Source organism: Globicephala melas, chromosome 17 (assembly GCF_963455315.2).
Source record: "Globicephala melas chromosome 17, mGloMel1.2, whole genome shotgun sequence".
Classification (NCBI taxonomy): domain Eukaryota; kingdom Metazoa; phylum Chordata; class Mammalia; order Artiodactyla; family Delphinidae; genus Globicephala; species Globicephala melas.
The window spans coordinates 41,751,279-41,767,818 of record NC_083330.1 but is presented as its reverse complement, the minus strand read 5'-3'; the positions used below and the strand labels follow the sequence as shown (position 1 = coordinate 41,767,818).

General features: G+C 45.9%; 1 protein-coding gene across 2 annotated transcripts in view; it reads right to left on the bottom strand.

Annotated features, from left to right (window-relative positions):
• Positions 1-16,540, bottom strand: part of MATN2 (matrilin 2) — a 156,022-nt gene that overhangs the window by 26,322 nt on the left and 113,160 nt on the right. For both annotated transcript variants that reach the window (XM_030862965.3, XM_030862966.3), the window contains exons 7-10: positions 12,038-12,160; positions 4,629-4,751; positions 1,537-1,659; positions 1,145-1,267 (exon numbers count right to left, since the gene is read on the bottom strand). In XM_030862965.3, coding sequence (XP_030718825.1) covers positions 1,145-1,267; positions 1,537-1,659; positions 4,629-4,751; positions 12,038-12,160 — 492 coding nt within the window. The remainder of the gene's footprint in view (positions 1-1,144; positions 1,268-1,536; positions 1,660-4,628; positions 4,752-12,037; positions 12,161-16,540) is intronic.

Genomic DNA, 16,540 nt, shown 5'->3' with positions numbered 1-16,540 from the left:
AATAATCTAAGATGATGAGAATTAAAACAAACCAGTTAAAAAGTGTGCTTCTGGCTTTGGCATGCACTCAAAGGTAGATACAATTCGACACACCCACCCTCTTTCTGCACCCCCATACCCAGCCCGTCCCTGTGCTGGCTGTGCTGGCCATGCTGGCCAGAGCAGCGGGCTGGGAGGCAGCTGGGCAGGCAGCCACAAGCAAGCCATAAGACTCAAGACTCTATCCCAAATGGGGGAAACATTTTCTCACAGGCTGCATAGTTAGAGAGGCACACCCAGCTGTGCAATCAGCTCACCTGCCCAAGAGAACAAACGATATAAAAAGGTGGACAAGTTGTGGCCACAATTGTATCAGGGGTCAGGGAATTTGGCCCCATAACCAGAAAGACCAGCAGGACAGACACGGTACATTACAATCCTTTCCCTCCACTTGTGAACCCTTCTCTCAAAATGACTATTTTTTAATCTTTATCTAGGCCAACTTGGAAACAGGATTGCAGGGCAGAAAACACAGCATTCTTGAGTGAAGAAGAGAAGAATACCTGGGAGTCGTTTTTTTTTTTTTTTTTTTTTTTTTTTAAAGTAATGGAGACAGGAATTGGGACCAGCTGCAGGGAAGTATGTACCCAGGAAACGTCACCATCTGCTGCCGGATTATCTGGATTGCGGGTGAGGTTCTCAGCAGCTTCCCCTTCTCCCAGAACTGACTTTGGAGTCACATAGCCCAGAGTTTGAACCCATCACTTAATAGCTGGTAACCTTAGGCTCTTTACTTAATCTGAGCTGCAGTTACCTCATCGGAAGATGGGGATTCCACGGGGCTGCGGCCGGACCAAGCATGTGCTCAGCCCAGAGCCCCGCCTGAAGTCCCCAGTCAGTAATGCGTCCGCATTATTATAACTCGTGCCAGCTCGAAAATGACCGCGAGGCAGACAGGAATAGGGAACAGCCGTCTCAGGGAGTGGGGAAAGGAGCTCGGGGCCGGGGAAGCAGCAGCCACCAGCGCTGAAATCTCCGGGAGAGGCCTTCACACACTTTCACCCACGAAACCGGGGTGCAGACACACCGGTGGTCCCTGTCCTCAGTGCCCCCCACTCACGATCGCTTGTGCCAAGTCCCGCTCGTCCGACCTCAGAATACTCACTGGCACAGGTCTTGCCATCACTGCGGAGCACGTGTTCCTCGGGACACTGGCAGGCGAAGGATCTGTCGGTGTTGACGCAGGAGTATTCGCAACCGTGGTCACTCAGCAAACAGTAATCCACTCCTGCAAAACCCAACAGCCCGGTGAGAGGTCCTCGAGGCTCCTGGGCTACTGAGGATAGGAATCAAGTGACAGTCGTGCTTATACCACGCCCCCACCTCCGCCCCAGGTTCTGCACCGGGGAGGCACGCAGTCCCCAGGAGACACTCCTACGATCTCCAGGGTGCCAAGAGCAGGGGACAGAGGGAGCCTGACGTCCTGTGCAGTCGTCACATTTTTCACGCCTGTTGCGAAAACTTTTGCCCTGTAAGAGAAGTGCGACGGGGACTCACGGGTGCAGGTCTTGAGGTCCTCGTTGATGACGAAGCCTTCCGAGCACTGGCACACGAAGGAGTCCCCGGTGTTCAGGCACAGCTGCGCACAGCCGTGGTCCTGCTCGGCGCAGTGATCCACACCTGAGGCAATCACATACGAAAACAGCGTAACCGGAATAAAGACGCAGACCTGCTAGAGATCGGACTTGAGGACACGGGGAGGGGGAAGGGGAAGCTGGGACGAAGTGAGAGAGAGGCATGGCATACCAAACGTAAAACAGATAGCTAGTGGGAAGCGGCCGCATAGCACAGGGAGATCAGCTCGGTGCTTTGTGACCACCTAGAGGGGTGGGATAGGGAGGGAGGGAGGGAGGGAGACTCAAGAGGGAAGAGATATGGGAACATATGTATATGTATAACTGATTGACTTTGTTGTAAAGCAGCAACTAACACACCATTGTAAAGCAATTATACGCCAATAAAGATGTTAAAAAAAAAAAAAAGTAACCAAGGGCGCTGCGCCCACCAGCGAGGGGGCATTAAAAAACAAAACCACCTCCCAGGGAGCCCCTGCTGGGCTATTTCACTTCAAAAAGAGTGATGTGGAAGGTTTCATTCTATGCTGTGCCACTGGCCTTGTTTGTTCTTCTTCACATTTCTTTGAGGAGTAACGTGCATACGACTCCTGTCATGGGTGGTCATGACAGCAGCCCTCTGTGCCAGGCCTGGGCACGCATCACCTTCAATCGCGGGGCAACGCTGAGAGCAGGCAGGTGCCTTCCCCACTGTCACAGAGAGGAGAGCCAGGCTCAGGAAAGTCGAGCTGCTGAGCCCACAGCCCGCAGCTGACAGAACAGTCCGTCAGAATGAGGGCTCCGCACCCAACTACTTGGGCTCAAACCCCACGTTCACCACTTCCCAGCCGCAGGATGCTGGGCCGTCATTTGGCCTCTCTGTCATCATCTCATGACTTGAGAAATGGGGTTGACGATTACTTTCTTAGAGGAACGTGGTGAGAGGAGTTGATTGACCTACAGCCCTCAGAACAGTAGCTGGCATACAGTAATTACTTCCTGAACGCTTATTATTACTAGTACATTGCTGGGGAGGAATTAACTGTATAGTTTCTTTACATCTGAAAATGAAAAAGCATTGTCACCCCCCATAACCAGGACACCCAGATTCAGAAAGCAAACCAAAGCCAAGGCCTGCATGCGTGGCCGATCCTGGCACCGGGACCCTGAACAGCCGGCCCCGCTAGGATAACAGACACACAACTGTGGTGAACGGCTCCCACAAGACAGCCCTGCAGGCCGCCTCCCAGATTTCCTTGACGGAGGAAACGCACACCCGGAGACTGGAGGGACACTGGAGGCCTTGTGCAGGGCCATTGGGTGAGCCTCTCTGACTCCCACAGGGCCTGGGACTGGTGCTTTCTGGAACATTCCACCAGTGGATCTGCCTCCTGCAAACACTTGCAGGATCTCAGGAGCCAGAGGCCTGTATTCACATCTCAGTTATACCATTTACCAGTCATATTGACCCCCGGGAAACTTAACTTTGTTGTGCCACAGTTTCCCCATCTTTAAATAGGGATAAGAGTGTCGATGCCTCATAAGGCTCCAGGGCAGGTAAAGTGAGCGAGTGCCTGGGAAGTGCTCACGGCCGTGGCTGCACAGAGCAGGTGCCTTGTAAGGGCTTCCGGTCATGACGGCCTGGGGGGCTCCCTGAGCCCCCATGGGGAAGAGGATACCATGCCTTTCTCTGGGGACCCCTGGGAAGAAATGGCTTGGTTTACAGTTTCTTGAAGCTGACTAGATGGTCCTTCTTACTAGATCCCAGAGAGGAAGGAGGCAGGTCATGGTCCCTGGGGCTCTAGGTGGGCTCATCGAGGCCATGCCAAGCCTGCCCTGGGATACCTGCCAGAGCCGTCAGATGGCAGACCCCGCACTCCTGGAAGAAGGCAGACCGTACACAGATCCATCTTCACCAGGGCATCTTCTTGAAGAGTGGAAGGACTCTTCCTCACCACTGGTTTCTCATAAGGACTCAGAGACTTCCAGAGGCAAATGCAGAGCAGTGCCAGCTTTCTGGTTCAAAAATTCTTTGACTTCCGAGATCGATCCTTAGAAAGCCTAATCGAGGCATTCTGTTCCCTCTGGAGACGGGACGGGGCACTAGCTTTCCTGAGGACGGCTGTCTATCTAACACTTCATCTGTGAAACCTCCCCTCCGGGCAGTTGAAGGTCCAAGTGCTGAACAGCTGCACTGTTCTCACAATCTATCTCTGTCCCCAGAGCTGGAGCAGATGTGCGGCTTGCCGGGTGGAAAGTGACACAAAGGGCCCCTTCTACGCTGGTCACATCACTGCACCCCTCTCCAGCGCACCAGGGTCACAGGCCTCCACCGCAGTGTCATGCGCCCCCCACCCCCACCCCCGCTGGCCTGGACCAGTGGAGACCGTGCCTCATAAAAACGACAGAGCCATCCAGCTGGCAAAGCCTGCACGTTTCCACGCATTGACATCACCAAATGGAGCTTTGCTGTGCCTCTTACAAAAGAAAATGAAGAAAAGTCTTCATAAAAAGTCCCATGTTTCTCAGCTCTGCCCTCAGATCAGCTCTGCGGTAGCCCAAGTGCTCTCTGAGGTCTGCCTCCTCCGTCCCATTGTCTCACCCCGGGGCCAGCACTGGTTACTCTGCCAGGCTCCATGACAATAATGAACTATTATCTTTAACTGTATGTTTTCCTTGGGCCAGGCACAGTGCTAAGAGATTGAAATGGTCCTGATTTTTCCCTTTAACAACTCTAGGAGACCAATACTATGATTATCTTCACTTTTTTAAACAGATGGGGAAGTCAAAGCTTGGAGAACTTGCCCGGGGTCACATGTCTAGTATGTGGTACTAAACAGTCCAATCTCTGAGGTAGGTAGCATGAGTAGTCCCATTTTACAGGTGATGAAACTGAGGCCAGGAACGTTAAGGCTGTCGGACCGTCAGGCTCACTGGAAACCCAGGGGCCTCAAAAGTGACTGGCTGCTAGCGAGCCTGGGGGCCTGCGTGTGAACCTGGCCTTCCCATCAGAGCCCCTGCCCCGGGCACACTCACGGCTGCAGGTCTTGCCGTTGGGGTCCAGGGTGTAGCCCCGGTGGCAGCGGCAGTAGTAGCCCTCCTCCGTGTTGATGCATTCATGCTCGCAGCCCGGCTTGTTCAGCGCACAGTAGTTGATCCCTGAGGGGAGAAAGGGCAGATCCTACTTCAGGCTCGGGGCTTCTCCAAGGGCTGAGGTCAGCCCCTCACAGTAAATATTCAGTAAGTAAGATGCTCTATAGCAGGGGTCCCTAACCCCCGGGCCACAGACCAGTACCGGTCCGTGGCCTGTTAGGAACCAGGCCGCACAGCAGGAGGTGAGCGCCGGGCCAGGGAGCGAAGCTTCATCTGTATTTACAGCCACTCCCCATCGCTCATGGTACAGCCTGAGCTCCGCCTCCTGTCAGCATTGTGGTGAGTTGTATAATTATTTCATTATATACTACAATGTGATAATAATAGAAATAAAGTGCACAATAAATGTAATGTGCTTGAATCACCCCCAAACCGTTTCCCCTCCACCCCACCACCCCCAAGTCCGTGGAAAAATTGTCTTCCACAAAACCGGTCCCTGGTGCCGAAAAAGGTTAGGGACCGCTGCTCTACAGGATGGAGACAACAGCTCCTGCTCTCCATGAGCTTGTTTGAAAGAGAACCTGGCACCTGCAGCGAGCCCCCGCGTTCTCCAGCATCGGTCTCTTCCCCATCCGATGGCCAGACAGTTGGTGCAATGGGTTGAGCGCCACAGTTCCCAGCACATCTCCCCCCAGGAAAGATGGAAAAGCTGGCAAAATTCAGTCTCTTCTTACAGTTAACCGGAGAACTAGGGCTCAAAACATGTAGGGAGCTGCTGTTGGCAGTGACATCTGGCAGTGACATGGGACAGCACAAGGCAGAATACACAACAGCTGATGTTACAAGATACCCAGCTATTTAGGAGAGGCAGGAACAGGCAGTTGCATTAAGAAGGATCCAATGCTCAAGCCGGCTCTGGGTGAGAGCATAACAGCAAAGGTATCAAGAAACTGGAGAAGACGCATCTCTGATGCTGGCCCAGGTAGCTGCAGCTCTGTCCTATGGTAACATTCACCCCCAACCTAGCTGTGTTTCTGCCAGCAGAGGGAAGCAGCATCACAACCAGCAGCCAATTAGCAGTTTCATTTTCTGGTAGAAAATGCTAAAACCACAAGATAGGCCACTCCCCACCCCCCGTGCCCCCCCCCCCCCCACAACTTACACACACCAGAAAAGGTAATGGGAGAGACGGAGAACTATAACGGGAAATAAAATAAGCTTGTGGAGGGCCTCTATGGGACTGGTGTTGTGAGAAATGGTCACCAGCAACCTCAGGGGCTGAGCTGGATGCATTTAACTGCATTGTTCTCTTTCCTAGGGATGTGGCAGACATTGTTGGTTGCCTTGCCAACAACTATTACCCTGTCTTCTTGAAACCAGAATCCTGACCCCCAAGGCATGAGTCACGAGTTGTCTAAGGCAACCTGGCAACCATGTTCTCCTTTGTCAGTGATTGGTCTAGAGCTGGGAATATGCCTAGTTCTCGCCAATGAGACATAGGAGGAATTTATTGGGGCCCCTAGGAAAGATTTCCCTTCCTGAAAAGACAAAGATGTATGAAAAAAAATGAAATGAAACCCACACCCGAGGGACCTCAGACTATCCCTTAAAGGGTCCATGATGTGCGCTCCCATGTGACAAGTGGGTGGAACTTTCCACGTGCACAGAGCACGAGTAGAAGTACCTGCAGACCGAGCACAGGGAGAGAACTCCCACGACATGCAGGGGCTGGCCTAAGAGAAGAGATCCCACCACGAGGGTCACGGACCCCTTGGCACTCTCTCTGTACCTCATCCCTTCTGCATGACAGAGGCAGAATATTGTTAGCTGTGCGCGATTTCTCAGTTCATCAACAGCCTTACCTGTGCAGAACAGACTGAATGCCAGGAAACAAGTCAAGAGCTTCAGTGAAGAAAAACAGACCCGGCGATAAAACTCCGGCCACAGACACACAGACAAACAAAAAGCCGAGCAAACAGACACAGAACACAAAGGGTCCCACAGTTTGGGGCCACACAGTGTAGGGCCTGCAAATCCTACACTTCATTACACCATCAGAGAAAATGAAATTATCCTCAGTAAACACTGTTTTTAAAAGCCAGCACTCAGCCACTATGGAAAACAGTATAGAGGTTCCTCAAAAAAATTAAACATAGAATTACATGTGATCCAGCAATTCCACTTCTGGGTTTATACCCAAAAGAACTGAAAGCAGGAACTTGAACAGTACTTGTATATCCATGTTCGTAGCAGTATTATTCACAATGGCCAAAAGATGGAAGCAACGCAGGTGCCTACTGACAGACGAATGGATAAACAAAATGTGGTATATACATAATATGGAATTTTTTTTTTGCAGAATTTTATTTAAAAAAAATTTTTAATAGATCTTTATTGGAGTATAATTGCGTCACAATACTGTGTTAGTTTCTGTTGCACAACAAAGCGAATCAGCCATAGGCATACACATGTCCCCATATCCCCTCCCTCTCGAGCCTCCCTCCCATCCTCCCTATCCCACCCCTCTAGGTCATCGCAAAGCACCGAGCTGATCTCCCTGTGCTCTGCTGCTGCTTCCCACTAGCTATCTATTTTACATTTGGTAGCGTATATATGTCGATGCTACTCTCACTTCGTCCCAGCTTCACCCTCCCACCCGATGTCCTCAAGTCCATTCTCTATGTCTACCTCTTTATTCCTGTCCTGCAACCAGGTTCATCAGTACCAATTTTCTTTTTTTTTTTTTTTAGATTCCATATATATGTGTTAGCATACAGTATTTGTTTTTCTCTTTCTGACTTCCTTCAATCTGTATGACAGTCTCTAGGTCCATCCACCTCACTACAAATAACTCAATTTCGTTTCTTTTTATGGCTGAGTAATATTCCATTGTATATATGTGCCACATCTTTTTTATCCATTCATCTGTTGATGGTCACATAGGTTGCTCCCATGTCCTGGCTATTGTAAATAGAGCTGCAATGAACATTGTGGTGCATGTCTCTTTTTGAATTATGGTTTTCTCAGGGTATATGCCCAGTAGTGGATATGGTAGTTTTATTTTTAGTTTTTTAACCACCATACTCTTTTCCACAGTGGTTGTATCAATTTACATTCCCACCAACAGTGCAGGAGGGTTCCCTTTTCACCACACCATTTCCAGCATTTATTGTTTCTAGCTTTTTTGATAATGGCCATTCCGACTGGAGTGAGTGATACCTCACTGTAGTTTTGATTTGCATTTCTCTAATAATTAGTGATGTTGAGCATCTTTTCATGTGCCTCTTGACCATCTGTATGTCTTCCTTGGTGAAATGTCTATTTAGGTCTTCCGCCCATTTTTTAACTGGATTGTTTTTTTGACATTGAGTTCCATGAGCTGTTTGTATATTTTGGAGATTAATCCTTTGTTGTTTCATTTGCAAATATTTTCTCCCATTCTGAGGGTTGTCTTTTTGTCTTGTTTACGGTTTCCTTTGCTGTGCAAAAGCTTTTAAGTTTAATTAAGTCCCATTTGTTTATTTTTGTCTTTATTTCTGTTATATAATGTGGAATGTTATTTAGCCTTAAAAAGGAAGGAAATTCTGACATATGCCACACGTGGATCAACCTTGAAGACATTACGGTACGTGAAACAAGCCAGTCACAGAAGGACAAATATTGTAAGATTCCACTTATATGAGGCTCCTAGAGTAGGCGAAGTCATAGAGATGGAAGATAGGATCGGGGGTTGTCAGGGGCTGGGGGGAGAGAGAATCGGTACAGAGTTTCAGTTCGGAGAGATGATAAAGTTCCGCAGCTGGATGGTGGTGATGGTTTGACAACAACATGAATGTACTTAATGCCACTGAACTGTACCTGTAACAATGGTTACAATGGTAAATTTTGTTATGTATATTTTAACACAATTTTTTAAAGGGCCAACATTGTCTTTAAGAAAGATTTACACACAATAATTAAATTAAAACACATGAAGATTCTCAAAGAGGTTATCACTCAGCTATCCGGCAAAAAGCAATTTAAAAATGCCTCTTCTCCAAATGGAACTTTACAGCAGAGGTTTAACTGTAGATCTTTGCTTTCTTTACATGCTTCGGTCACAATTCTTCACCTGTTACTTAGTCATTCACACATTTATGCATTCAATCTGTATTTATTGACTACCTACTCTGCCCCCCCACATCTGGTCCAGTCTCCTCCCTAACTGCGATGAGCTACACATGGGCCAGGCTTGGGTGTAGGTTTATCTGGCAAAGCCTGGAGTGTCCAATAACCCTGCGAGGTCAGATGGCAGGACTGTCAGATGACCAATGAAACAGCTCTTATGAGTGCCAACTCGCGAAGGAGCTGGAGACCTCACTGAGAAGATGAGAAATAAAAACATGAAAGATCAGTGACCCAGACAGTAAATTATAATGCCAACTGAGTGGCACAGAGAAGTAAGTTTTAGAAAAATTGGACAGGCTACAAAATGTTAAAGCAGAAAGTCGTGTTCCTTCAGTTTAGGGAATCGGGGTCCAGAGAAGCAAAGCAACCTGTCCAAGGTCACACGGCCAGCATGAGTGACACTGCCAAGACCGGCCTTGGCATCCCCTGGCTCAACCCGTGGCCCCCGCCCCAGGGGTTTAGAATGTGATGTCTCCAGGACTTCCCTAATGGTCCAGTGGCTAAGACTCCACACTCCCAATGCAGGGGGCACAGGTTCGATCCCTGGTTGGGGAACTAAGGTCTCGCATGCCGCACGGTGCGGCCAAAAAAAAAATGAATGTGATGTCTCAGCCATGGTGCCAGCGTGAGCAATCCTGGAGTCCAGCACGTGGGACCCACCCACCTCTGATTCCACCCTGGGGCCCCCGCCTAGACCGCCAGTCCTGGTCTCTGTGTCTCTGCCTTAATAATTTATGCTTTAAGTCGATGACAGCACTTTGCAGAAAAAGAAATTATGCCTGGATGAGGAGGAAGAACAAAACCTGGCCAAGAGTGTTTTCTTCAGTACGATTCTGCCTTGAACTTTCTTTTTTTTCCAGTTTAATTGGATGACATCAAATTCCTTTGAAAAATAGGTTTCTTATTAGAATTGAAAATAGCCCACATCCATCAACTGCCGATTAAACGTGAATGGCTGTACCCTGCGCTTGAGGTCTTTAATGCTCTCGAGATCCTCAGATTCCTAATAACAAACTCCAGATTTTAAGCCCCATTTCTCTGCTTCCCGATTCCATGTAACGCCCCAGAGAGAGGGTAAGCGCTCACTTTCCGTTCTGCCCTAACTGCCGGCGTGTGCGCATTAGGGCGAAGTGGCTTCCAGAGGGACCTCGGGAGTCGAGGGCTGGGTTTGTAGCAAAGACAATGGAAAAAGTAATGATGAGGCAGGATGCTGGGAGAAGGGCTGATGAGGACATTGGGTTTTAAAAACAAATTCCATTTTTCTTGGATGAAAAGTAGGGCACCTGGCTAAAGAGGAAATGGAGCTATCACTGAATACATATGAATGAGCGTTAGGGACTGGGGCTGGGCCGCAGCCTGAGACTGGCCGTCTGTGGGCGGTGGTTACAATACTCCCAAACGGTCCCTTGCTCTGCACTCGTCCTTCTCTTCTTGGCCTGCCTCCTCCCTTGATAACTGTGCAGTCCATGCCTTGGACTCTCCTCTTACTCCAAGTGTCTCTCCAGGCAGGATGTGGAGGGAGGGGCAGAGGGCGAGGGACTCCTAGATGATTGTAAGAGATGCAGAGCTTCAAGCCAAGTCCCCTCCACTGATGGCCACATGCCCAGCTCGCGTCCTTCTCCCTCCAAAAGCGACACACAGTGAAGCCTGCAACTCCAATGAGTGTCTGAGTTGAACCAGATCTAATTATCCCCCAGGTAAGAGATTTGGGTTCACAAAGGAGTCCAATGGTGAGTGCTTTTCTCTGGGTGAAGTCAGCCACTGATACTCTCACCCCTAGAAAGAGGTGTAAATAGCACAGAAAGGAGTGGCCAGGCTGACCTTTCCCACGTACTGCATGCATGTGTGGTCTAACGGAAAACTGTCCATCTGATTGTTTTCACATTCCGAACGCTCTCAGTTAAAATTCCCGTCCGATGCTTGAATGTTTCTGGGGTTTGCATCCAGGCAAGGTGGTGGGAATCATTTTTTATGAGAGAGGCTCAGTTTCAAAATATGGGCTCTGCCACCCTCTGCCACCGTACAAGGTTTAACGCGTATTAGAGTGAGTGTGTGAGTTACCATGTGCTGCAAGCAGACTGTAGCTTGTGGACTCAATTCTATAAACCACAAAGCTTTTCAGAAAAGATATATGGTAAAACTTTTGAAAATCCGGTCCTGTGATGCAGAACGCTGCTGTACTTATCACCAGGAAGAAGTGGATAAAGGGACACATAAGAGACTATGTCCCTTAATGGGAGTTCCAGAGAGTTCTGTGAATGACACTGTTGGGAGAACGTGTACAATTCAGTGTGCATAGGTGTGGACTAACTTCGGGAATGCTTTTTGAGAAAACACTTGCATGCCTTAAAAGGGCCATCTTTCTAACAAGATAGAATAATTCAGACGATAGTTGCCATTTCTCCAGGATGATAAATCTCAGAGATCCATTTGCTCATTCATTCACTAAATATCGTGTCACACCAGCATGCGCCAAACCCTGAGGTGACGAGGATTCACGAGTGAGAAGAAGAGAAGAACCTCTGTCCTTGTAGACCTTGCATTCTAGCAGCCTCTCAGGCACAGATCTCTTAAAGAGATCCCACTGGGGGTCCGGGCTCTAGGTCCCCGGTCAAGCCGTCTGAGGTGCTAGACGACAGTATCTGAGTCACTCAGCACATCCTTAATATCATCCTGCTGACACCATGTACCTCTTGAATGCTGCAGGGATGCCCCAGAGTCTTCTATTTTTCCTTCCTTCCTAACAAAGAGGAAAGAGCTGCAACTTCCCCTTTCTTAGCAGCCGTCAAGTGTCTCATCTTGTAGGACTGGAAGAAACCAGCTCCTTTTGCCTCCGACTCTGGACCCAGCCTTTTCTTTCTCAAAGTCCCAAATACTTGTTGCAGGTTGGGGGTGGGGGGTGGTCAAAAGAAGGGAGGATGTGCCCTCATTTCAAATAGGTGGGAGCTTCAGCCTGGGCCTCGATTTCACTAAATGAATCTGATGGACATACCCAGTCTACGCGGTCTCTAAAAATTCTCCCCATCACAGGATCAGGTGAGACAAAAGGTAAAATAAAAGGCAGAATGCTGTTAGCAAACACAAATACCGAGTACAAGTGCACCTGGTTGAGATTTGCAAGGCGAAGGAAAACCAACAGGGCCATCTGAGGAACAAGCCCTTCTTCAAGGCCCAGCGCAACTTACTTCTGCAGGTTTTCTGATCTGGATTCAGGGTAAAGCCTTTTAAACAGCGGCAGGAATAGGAATCATCTGTGTTAACACACTCGTGCTGGCATCCGTGGTCAGGTGAGGCACAGTAGTCTATCTCTGAAAAGAAAGAAAACTCAGAATGATGAACAAAGCTAGAAATCTAGCATAGAAAAGTCAAAGGATTTGCAGTCTTAACTTTTCCTAAACAGATACATTCCCGTGACCTCAAACACTCATGCCATAGAGGGATCTATCAGTGAAGGTATTTCCATGTTTAGGGATACGGCCCCCACAGGAAGAGAACTTTCTTGACATGTTACAAAATGTTTATGCTTTGTGAAGATGCTTTCCTTGTCTGGGCTCATGTCAGAGCCACTGGGTGTTGTTCGTTGTGTCACAGGCCGGGAAGAGAGAGCTTAGCTGAATATGTTACTGAACTTACGTAATTAAAATAATGAAATCTTCCCAAAGTCAAACTTTAAACCACTTAACTGAGTGAAACACTGCGCCAAATAGGATAAAAATGATATCCTGGGAAAAAGAAGGCCTGGGAGTGAAAGGCGTATTTTGAGGGCAAAACACCTCCCCTGTTAACGTCATTGGCCTCATCTACACTTAAATCATCTCAAGGCTTCACAGTCAGGGAATGTGATCTCTAGGTACGCATTAATTTAAACCAAAATATTCAGAAACAAAGGTCACATGGAATTTTTAATAGTGAAATTTTACTTGTGTAAGTATTTTTTAGATATGGATTAGGACTGTTGTACTGACAGGTCTGTACCAAGAATTTTGCTGTAGTGGAACTTGGTGCACTGTCTAAAATGGCTTGAAATAAGTGGCCACTGATGGGGTCTTAAAAGGTGTCTTTTTGTTTTAATGAGGATTTTTATCGTTTTAAGGAATAGATGAACTGCATATATCATTTTCCTAATGAAGCATTTGGTATAAATGAGTTTTCCCAGCCTGTACCAAAGGAAACGAAACGAGTAAGAGAAAGGCGTACAATATTCTCAAACGAAAAAATATTGAGAAAATGCCAATTCTTCCGAATTTAAAGTCATGGAAAATTTTAAACATATATAAACAAATGAACTGACTAGTATAATAAATCCACGTGCATATCACTCGGCTTCAAGAGACTCAATCTACAGCTGACCTTGTTTCCTGTACACTCCCATCCCCCGTGCTAAGATGCCATTACTTGAAAGCAAACCCCAGATGTTATATCATTTTGTCTATAAATATTTCATAATGTATCCTTAAAGCACTGGAACTCTTTAAAAAATATAACTGCAATACCACAATCACATATAAAGGTATTTAAAAAGACTTTTTATTTGGAAATGATTTTAAACTTACAAAAGTTGCAAACATAAAAATACAAGTAGATAGGTACAAGAAGCACATATATACACTCTACCCAGATTTATCTATTGTCAACATTTTATCCCATTTGCTTTATCATTTGCTTATCTCTCTGAATTATTTGAGGGTAAGTTACATATATCACCATCCTTTTTCCTTAAACACAGTGTGTGCTTCCTAAGAGGAGGGATATTCCCTTATATAACCACAGTGTAGCCATACTTCATAAATTTACATTTATACAAGACTTTTACTTAATCTACCATCCTTATTCTAGTCTTCTAAGTTGATCTAATAATGTTCTTTGTAGCATTTTTCATCCTCCAGTATAGAACTCAATAGAGGGTCAGAGGTTATAGTTAATATTCGTGTACGCTTAGCTTCCTTTAATCTGGAACCATGCCGTCTAATGTGGCCATTTAAATTAAAATGGAATGGAAACAACCTAAATGTCCATCAACAGATGAATGGATAAAGAAGGTGTGATGTGTGTGTGTGTGTGTGTGTGTATGTGTGTATATATATGTACACACACAGTATGAAATGTTATTCAGCCATAAAAAAGAATGAAATAATGGAATTTGCAGCAACGTGCATGAATCTAGAGATGATCATACTAAGCGAAGTAAGGCAGAAAGAGACAAATACCATATGATGTCACTTATATGTGGAATCTAACACATGACACAAATGAACATATCTATGAAACAGAAACAGACTCACAGACATAGAGAACAGACTTGTGGTTGCCAAGGGGGAGGGGAGGTGGGGAGGGAAGGAGTGGGAGTTTGGGATTAGCAGATGCAAAATAGTATATACAGGATGGAAAGCAACAATGTCCTATGTCATAGCACAGGGAACTATATTCAATATCCTGTGATAAACCACAATGGAAAAGAATATGAAAAAGAACATGTTATATGTATGTATAACTGAATCACTACAGCAGAAATTAAACACAACATTGTAAATCGACTATACGTCAATAAAATGTTTTTAAAAATTAAAATAGATTAAAATTAAATAAAATTTAAAATGCAGTTCGTCAGTTGCACTGGCCACACCTTAAGGCTCAGTAGCCACAGTAGCTCCTGGCTACTGTATTGAATGGTGCAGATACAGAGCATTTTCACTGTCACAGAGTGTTCTATCCAGTAGCAACAGTCTAGAAACACTTCCACAGCCTTTGTGTTTTATGACATTAACATTTTAAAATAAAAGCAGTCTCCCTGCTCACTTTTAGTTTTACTGATGTACAAATGACAAAAAACAAACCGCACGTATTTAAGATGGACATTTGATGTTCTGACATACATATGTGTCCATGAAACTATCCCCATAACCGAGGTAATGAACTTACGCATTTCCCTCAGATGTTTCCTCAAGACACTTTCTAATTCATTCTTTCCTACTACTCCCTCTGCCCCCAAATAATCGTCAATCTCCTGTCAAGATAAATTAGTTTGCATTTTCTAGAATTTCACATAAATGGAATCATACGGTTGTGTTCTTTTTGGTCTGGCTTCTTTCATTCCTCATAATTATTTTGAGATTCATCCACGTTCATGTGTATGTCAACAGTTTGTTCTTTTTTTACTGTAGAGTAGTATTTCATTATATGGATATACCACAATTTATTTGTCTATTCACCTGCTGGAGGGATTTGAGTTGTTTCCAGTTTGAGGCTATCACAAATAAAGCAGCTATGAACATTCATGAACAAGTCTTGGTGTAGACATATGCTTTCTTTCTTTTTTTTAAAAAAAAAATTTATTTATTTGGCTGCATCTGGTCTTAGTTGCGGCATGCAGGATCTTCGTTGCTGCGTGTGGGATCTTCGTTAGGGCATGTCGGATCTTTAGTTGCAGCATGCGAACTCTTACTTGCGGCATGTGGGATCTAGTTCCCTGACCAGGGATCGAACCCAGGACCCCCGCATTGGGAGCGTGGAGTCTTAGCCACTGGACCACCAGGGAAGTCCCATAGACATATGCTTTCATTTTGAGTAAACATTTAGGAGTAGAATGGCTGGGTTGTATGGTAGATGTATTAATTTCTTAAACGTTCCTACCAGCAGTTTCATCATGAGAGTTCCAGTTGCTCCACATCCTTACCAGCACTTGGTAATTTTAGCCCTTCTGGTAAGTACATAGTGGTTATTTCATTGTGGTTTTATTTTGCATTTCCCTCATGACTAATGCTGTTGGATATATTTTCATATGTTTATTTTCCATTTCTATATTTTCTTTAATGGAGTGTCTGGACAAATCTTTTGCCCATATTTATTAGGTTGTTTGTCTCCTCACTAAGTTTGAAGAGTTCTTTATATGTTCTAAATACAAACCCTTTGTTGGATATACATTTTGCAAATATTTTTTCCCAGTCTGTGGCTTGCTTCTTCATTTTAGTAATAGTACCTTTTTTTTTTTTTGCGGTACGCGGGCCTCTCACTGCTGTGGCCTCTCCCATTGCGGAGCACTGGCTCCGGACGTGCAGGCTCAGTGGCCATGGCTCATGGGCCCAGCCGCTCCGTGGCATGTGGGATCTTCCCCGACCGGGGCACGAACCTGTGTCCCCTGCATTGGCAGGCGGACTCTCAACCACTGCGCCACCAGGGAAGCCCCTAATAGTGCCTTTTGAAGAATAAAAGTTTTAATTTTGATGAAGTTCAATTTATTCATTTTTAATTTTTATAGTTTGTGCTTTCTGTGTCCTCTTTTAAGGCATCTTTGCCAAACGCAAGGTCACTAAGATCTTTTCCTATGTTTCCTTCTATAATTTTTATAGTTTTCAATCTTACATTTAAGTTTAAAACTGATTTCAAGTTAATTTTTGTATGTAGTGTGAGGTAAGGGTCAAGTTCCTTTTTTTTTTTTTTTTTTGCACATGGCAATCCAATTGTTCAGCACCATTAGTTGAAGATATTATCCTTTCCCCCATGAATTGCCTTAGTACCTTTGTTGAAAATACTTTCACCATATATGTGTGGGTCTATCTCTGGACTCTGTTCTGTTCCATTGATCTATACTCCATCTTTACACCAATACCACACTGTCTTGATTACTGTTGCTTTATAATTGGTATTAAAAATCAGGTGGTTTAAGTCCTTCGACATTGTGCATCTTTTTC